At 31.3% G+C, this 8,068-nt stretch overlaps 1 protein-coding gene across 1 annotated transcript; it reads left to right on the forward strand.

Annotated features, from left to right (window-relative positions):
- Positions 1-2,288: 2,288 nt before the first annotated feature.
- On the forward strand, positions 2,289-7,232 carry LOC132740998 (uncharacterized). Its single transcript, XM_060729071.1, has 5 exons — positions 2,289-2,385; positions 3,625-3,768; positions 4,604-4,690; positions 5,033-5,207; positions 7,078-7,232. Exons 1-5 carry the CDS (start codon positions 2,338-2,340, stop codon positions 7,182-7,184), a joined length of 561 nt encoding a protein of 186 aa, XP_060585054.1. The 5' UTR covers positions 2,289-2,337; the 3' UTR covers positions 7,185-7,232.
- The last annotated feature ends 836 nt before the right edge of the window (positions 7,233-8,068 follow it).

Genomic DNA, 8,068 nt, shown 5'->3' on the forward strand with positions numbered 1-8,068 from the left:
CACCATTTGTAATTTAGCACAAAGGAGAACATCTGTTGTTTCGACTAATACAAATATGTCATGCCTTATCATCAGAACCCTTGTAAGTATAATGAAATAGACCAAATATGATCCGTTTAACCAGCTCTTGTCAGTTACAGGTCATTTTGAAACGTTTAAAGAGAGCATATTTGAATAATCATAGTCACACTATATATAATTTCTTCAAGTCTATTTACATACCAATTTAAATTTTGATGAAAGATTTAAATATTTACCACGAATGAAATGAATAGCAAGAACAAATCTGCAAGTAGACAGTAAAAAAATATTATAATGCCTAATATATAACTTCGCCAAGTATATAACTTCGCAATAATGTAAAGCCTAAATTACAAATGTAGATTCACAGTCCCTGTAAAACAAAACACATTTTAGTTTAATTTTACATTATTCCACCAATCATAAATACAATATATCACAATCCTGAAATATTTGTCTGAAATTGTATGTGGGGGGTCTGTTGAGCTTTAGCTGGAAATTGTAACTGAAAAGGTGTGATGCGATATATTGTGAATGTTTCAGATGTTATTCACATAGACCGATCGTTTGACATCCATGTAGATAAAACTGCAATGGCAGGATGACATTTAAAATGTAATAAAGGTGATATACAAACAAGACCAGAAAAGTCCCATTCTCTCAAGTTTTAACTGATACATTTCATTAAGATTTCAAGCAATAAATTAAACCATTTGTTTGATTATTTTGTATAATTGTATTGCAAAACTTTTTTTCATTTGTAATGTTATGCAAATATTTAAAACGGAAATGGCATGGCAATTCAAAGCATTTTCAAAATGAACTTATTATTTCGAGATAACAATAGCTGATTTAATTTGAAAACGAGTAACATCAGATAATAAACAAATGTCTCTAAATTTTCAAAGCATTTGATCTGTTTTGTAGTCAAACATATAGGACATATAAACAAACAGTTTAAAAAACGTTCTGTTTCATTTAATACTTTTTAAGTTATTTGAAATGAAAATTGAGTGCCAATTTTGTGGGACACCCTGTAGTTCAACAACAATTAAATATGTTCTTACATTACGTATGGTGGCTGACTTTTGCCATTCGTGTTTTCACCCTGCAACCTGCCAAGCGAAAAGTCGAGAATTAACAATTTAAAATGGCGGGGGCGCGGAGCGAAAAGTTGCTTATTAACGTGGGTGATGTTAATAAATAAAGCTTCGCCCGCGGGGTCGCGGAGCTAGATTTAAGAAATAAAACGGCGGGGCGCGGAGCGAAAACAAGCGAAACAGTTAAAATTACAAGCTAAAATGGCGGAGCGAAAACACGCTTACTATCGGGGGGGGGGCGTAACGAAGTTTAATAAATAAAACTTCGCCCGCGCCCCCGCTTATTGGCGTGTTTGCGCCCTGTCGAAATGTCTAGAATTAAGTTATCAGAATTAAGAAGCTAATTAGAGAGGGCACTAATTAGCGTGCATCCGCTCCGCCGTTTTATTTTTTAAATCTCGCTCCGAAAGGCACAAATCAACCACCATAATTACGTTTTATCTTAGATGTAGTGTACACTTGGCAAGTACGACAAATTAGAAAGTTGAAAAATAATGGCACAAACTGTTCGCATTCTGTGACTGTCAAAAGTATTACATAGCACTTTTTTGTCAATGTTAACCTTGCCATCACGTAATTGTAACGTGGGGTGAATGCTTTCTTGCAGACCAATCTGGGACACTTTGCATTGATTGGCTCTTCTTCTTTACGGAAATGTATAAAATGCAGACGAATGTTTATGACAACAAAACGGAGCACTTTTCTGCTACATGTATGTAGTAAATTTGTTATAAGTGTTAAAGAAATTTAAGCAATCTTTTCGAAATTGATATTACGTTGTTTATGATAACTTCATATTTGAATTTTTAGTTCAAATTTTTTTTCTTATTCAAGTCGTAAACTTTAATATTTTTAACTTACAGGTATATTTATATTATTAAATTTTCATTAATTGAATTGAATTGACAGTTCATCGCAAAAAAGCATATACTTTTGTAAAAAGCTTGTAAATTGAACAATTACTTATTTGTAAATATTGGTGTAACAATTAATTTATAGAAAAACCAGTTCAAAAATTCTGAATTCGCTCTTTTTTAAAGAAACACCATGTTATTTTGAATGTTGATAAATGTAAACTATCTGTTTATTTTCTTTTACAGAATAATTTGACGTATTCATATGAAAATATTAAACTTGATATTTTTTGAGCAGCTAAGTCAAAGCGTTAGTATGGTTTACACAATGTATTTTAACATTACAGAATCAGAGGTCAAAAATGAAATTTGTTGCACTGTTATTCTTCGTGTCGTTTGCAAGTGCTAAGGTATTCAGTTTTTATTTAAAAGTTCATTTTTTATGAAACATGTGTTCGTTATCATTGGATATTCGTTAAAGAAATGTAGTCACACGCTTTACAGTTGTTCAGCAATTACATATAATTTTGCTTTGGAATTGTTTGGAACCATCTGCTTTACATTGAAATATATTTCAATATTTCTTGCAAAACTAAAACATTTTTTATGGTTTACTATGACTGCTATGACATGCTTTACATTAATTCATAAAAATTAATGGTCAGTAACCATATGTTTTACATTTATAACGATCGTTATTATTATCAAATTCATGGTTCTGCAATCAGACGTTACACACTAAATTGTTCTTTTACCAGTGCTTACATTGATTTGTAATTTGTGCTGGAGTAGGATATCCTACATGTACAATCATTCGTGAAGTAGTACATATATAATAAAGGCTTATAAATGGCCTATCACAAATCCAAATTGTCTTTAAAAACATGCTGTTTTCCAAACAATCTGAATTTACACTAGCTTGTTAACTCCCTAAATTTGCTTATCTACTGATATTTCCCCCAAAATCAAGAGGCTTATGCCTTTTTCCAATTAAATGAGAAGAAAGTCACTGTAGCCACGTGCTTAAATAAGATTTTTGTATTCTTCTAGAATCAGATGCTATCATTACATGTAAAGCATTGATTTGAGAGTTGTTCTAGATTCATTTGCTAAACTGCTATACACTGAACAATTTGTGATATGGGATGTAATCACGTGTTTATAAGTGTTCTTGAATCAAATGTTAAATTGGATCAAAAAGACATAACATGAATATGTTGAGTGATCTGCAACCGAGTGCTTAAGTTGTCTTTTATTACATGCTTCTCATTTATTTGTGAATTTTGCTGTGAAGTGGTATTTAATATCATGAGTGGCGGCGTGGCCGGGTAGTTAAAGCGCCAGACCAGTTATCTAAGTATTGCTTGCCACGTGGGTTTAAATCCCGACTGGGGCAAGCCATTGTTTCATTGAGCAAGAAACTACATTCATTGCTTAGTACTGGTTGGTTCCAGGCACGGATTCGAGAGTGTTTCAGTAACATAGCTTCTAACATAATCGAACTAAGATAAATGTGTATAAAGTAATATCATAATTCGTAAATAAATTGGTCCAATGCAATACCACAATTAATACTCTTATTAAATATCGGACCTACCCTAAAATTTAACTACGCGTATAATGACAGATCGTTTTTTTATTTATCACAGAGAGGTGGGATTTTAATGCCAGATGGCAACATCCTCCATTATGAGTCTGAGACAAATGTGAGGGATAATACAAAAATCCTTACTTTTGGTGCAAAACTCAAGCCTGGACACTTGAATGGAATAAAAATGCATGACTACAATACGGTATGTAATACTTTTATCTTTTAAATAGTCATCTTTGACATCTTTCTTCAATGTAATTGTTATATGAGAATGTTAAGCGTGATACGTAAAGTCAATATGAACAACATTTATAATTTTTTGTCACATTGAGTTGTATAATTTGGCAATTTAAAAAGAGCATACTTGACAAAATGCGACCATATATTATTGCGGAAATCCGCTTTATTTATCATACTTATGTTGAACAGAAAATTTGGAGCAAGCATATTCAAAGTGCATGAATTGTACTGCAAAACATCTCAAATAAATAAGCAAAAAAAAAAAAATAAATAAATAAATAAATAAAAAAAAAAAACAACCCCAAACGATGTTGAATTTTTCGTGTAAGATTCCGTATTATGAAGGTTTGGATTTATACAAAGTAATGTAGGTAGTCATTGTTGAACATTTTGTATTATTCAAGTATAAATTGAAAAGGTATCCAAGACAATTTGTAAGGTTATCCACGATAATTGCCTTTTTGGACACCGAATATCGGCGAGGTGTTCCAAATAGTTGCTTGGCTTGCATTGTAATCATCAGTTAGTTTTTACTTACCAACAACACAGTGTATATCCAATAACGCTGGAATGTGAAAATAACGCATGATTCACGCAATAAGTAACGCAGAATTTGTGCAATAAATGGCGGATACCTTACAGGAATTCCAACGCGGAAGGTAAACTGGCCTATGGCTGCGAAGACATTACTCTTTATTTTCACATTCCGGCGTTATTGGATATACACGGTGAACAAGTGTTTTAATGCTATATAATATCATTTAACCATATATTAGTTCTTCTATTAATAAAAACAGGGTTATTTTGCTTCCAAATTGGTTGACCGTGGTCTATGCCTGATAGCAGTTATCAAATATTCCAAGACGACATATATCAATGAAAGGGTAAGGCTTTAATCATTTTTCAGAATAAGACGTAATCTCTATTTTTATCTCAAATAGTTTATTGCTCGTTTTTATTTATATGACATTATTAAGAATTTCATATTGTTGTAGTTTTTATCAGCCATGAAAGGTGCACTGCAAAATTTAATTAAAGGGAAAACGAACATTTAAGTTGGAATAATGAAGAATAATGCTTAAGCCGTTCAAAGATTTGTTTTAAAGACATATTTTGAAAATAATCGATAGGTTTTTGCTACTGTCATCTATTTTACGGTCATTTTAGATACTACGTAAGAAACATGTAGTCTATTACTTTAAAGCTTTATCTTTTTCATTATTCAGCTTGTGAAGCTGCCACCTGTTGTTGATCAAACAATTTTGCCAACACCAATGTCCACGATGGAGCTGACAAGAGTTGCTGGGGGAAACATTGCAGCATTCTGTGACGATTATACACCATATATGATGGTAGAATCTGTTGGAAATCATCATACAAAAACAAGGGATAATCTATTGCGTTAGTATATCACATTCTATCACAGTGTTCATTGTTCTAGCCGCTTACACACCACAATCTTAATGAATGGACTGCATACATATATATTTGGCTCGTCCAATCAGATCGCGTATGAAAACGCAGGTATCAGAATCCGAAATGGCTACGACAAGTCAAAAAATAATGTGAAACAGAAAAAAATCGGTAGAATATATATATATATATATATTGACTTGTCGTAGCCATTTCGGATTCTGATACCTGCGTTTTCATACGCGATCTGATTGGACGAGCCAAATTGGATGTCCAGTCAGATCGCGTATACAACGCAGGTATCAGACAACAAAATTACAACGACAAGTCAAAAAGAAATAATATCGATAGAATATTGATATTTGTTGGACTTGAATTATTCCAGTTCTTTTTATTGATGTTAATGAATGATGCAGAGAAATGCCGCCGGAGTGCGCCTCAGTCGCCGAAACGACGTTTTCCCGTGTTCCACATTGTTTGGCAATTTAACATATAGAAGGCTTTCCACCTTTCTATAACTATAATTTTGAAATTGGAAAAAAAATATCGGTGGTTTTGTATTAAGTATCTTATAGTAAGCCTTAGAAGTGAACTATTTTTTTAGGGTGGTAGCGCTAGCAGGGGTCCAGGGGCAGGGTGGGTGTTACTGCCACCTGCTATTCTGGCCAGTGTAAAATTCCTACTTAAATTTCTGCAGAAACATTCACAATTCTAGCTGTTGGTGATATTAATTATATAAGATTTCTTTTTTTATTATTATTTCATGATTTATATTCATTGGCTTTTTCTATATGCATCATAAAACACAATTTTATATAGTATAACTCTCTCTCTCTCTCTCTCTCTCTCTCTCTCTCTATATATATATACATATATATATATATATATATATATATATATATATATATATATATATATATATATATATATATATATATATATATATATATATATATATATATATATATATTGACTTGTCGTAGCCATTTCGGATTCTGATACCTGCGTTTTCATACGCGATCTGATTGGACGAGCCAAATTGGATGTCCAGTCAGATCGCGTATTTATATCATAAAATATCCCAATACAACCATTTTTCAATCACAACCTAAACTCAAAAACTACTTAAACTACTACTGCTTTCAAATATCATGGCATCTATCAAATAATTAGAAATAATGTATTTTTGTGCTAGAAATGTACAATAGAAATGTTTTAGAGATTATCGTTTTACTTGCAAATACACAGATAATGTATTATTAACATACAGAAAAAATATACAATATGATAAAGAGGATTGAAATGAAAACTAAGTTTATTGTAATTCAACCACTTCTAGCGATACATCGGTTCAGATTTTGGCGATATAATGATTTAATAAGATGTGTACATAAAAGATTAAAGATTAAATATGTTAATATTTATCATCAGACAATAAGACAAAATTAAAAGTAAAAATAACACACAGGGAAGTTTAAAAATATTGCACCAGGAAACAAATCCATGTAAAGAGAATATGAGAAAATATGAAGATATCTATAAGAGGGGTGCTTTAGAATTTGATGGATTGCAGAATGCTCTGTTTTCAAACAACATACATGACAAATGATTGTCAAATGTTTGCCTACACACGATTATTTTGACGAAGTGAACACCAGATTTTCGTATAACAGATATTCCTGTTTGAAGCACGAGGACTCCTAATTGCAATGTGTTTTTAAGAGCAGTCCTTAGAAGTGCAAAAGCGCTTTTAAAAAACACATTTTGAATTATTGTTTAAATTTGTATTTCCTAAAGTGTTCTTTTTATTTATAAAGTTTTTTAATGTATACACATTTAAAGTATAACTATATTTCAGAATATGAAGACCATTGTCAGAGACAAACAAATGTCTTGGATGCCTCACAGATGGAGGTTTTAACCCCGGGGGTTCCAACAAACTCAGACCTGACTGATAATTTGTAACAGATAAATGTTATTAGAGCTGAAATTATTATTAAAGTTTTCAGAACACATGGTCTAGCAAAAGTCATTCCATATGTCTTATTTCTAGCCCGAACTAAACTTAAACTTGAATAGAGAAATATGAGAACGAGATAGATATGCATCTCTTAAAGTGTATAAAGCTATAATATATATCTGATGCAAAAATAATTGTTTGAAATCTAAAAAGTATACTTTCAAAATGCTTGGATGAAATAAATATGGTAATTTATTGCCTTAAACTTGAATGACGCATGTACAAAATCTTTGACAATAAATAAAAACCAACCATAATGAAAAATAGATATAAAGAACTTTTTGGACAAGTATTAGTTAATGTCCAAACGGGTGTCAAATATCAGCAGAATGCATGAAAAAAGGTGAAAGAGTGAAAAAGATTATATACTAAAAAGTAGAACTTTTCTTCAAGATATAAATAAAAAATTGTTTTGCCAGTAATTATATGCGCTGAACAAAGATATAAGCATTTAAAAACTACCAAAGGTTTATAAAATGTTAAAACTTTAATGCCACATTAGTAGTCAGCACAAACCTTTGAATTCAGTCGATTTATCATAATCGAAACGAAACAACACCGAAACTATTCTTTTGCCAAACCATCTTACATTGCAAAAAGAGCAACAAGAGAAAAGAATATAAGAAATATCCCTCTTTTAAAGTAAAGCTTTATAACTTATTCTTTTTGAATTTCATATTTGTTTTAATAATATCAATTATTGGTACAAAAGAATGAAAATAAAGGTTATTAACATTAGCTATGTAGAACCATCTTAGAAAATTGTAATAAATGAAGAAAAAACTCAACACAATTCTTGTGAAAGATGAGAACTAAAATTTCTATTTTA

The sequence above is a fragment of the Ruditapes philippinarum genome, unplaced genomic scaffold (assembly GCF_026571515.1).
Source record: "Ruditapes philippinarum isolate M1 unplaced genomic scaffold, ASM2657151v2 ctg13537_1_1_1_1, whole genome shotgun sequence".
Taxonomy (NCBI): Eukaryota; Metazoa; Mollusca; class Bivalvia; order Venerida; family Veneridae; genus Ruditapes; species Ruditapes philippinarum.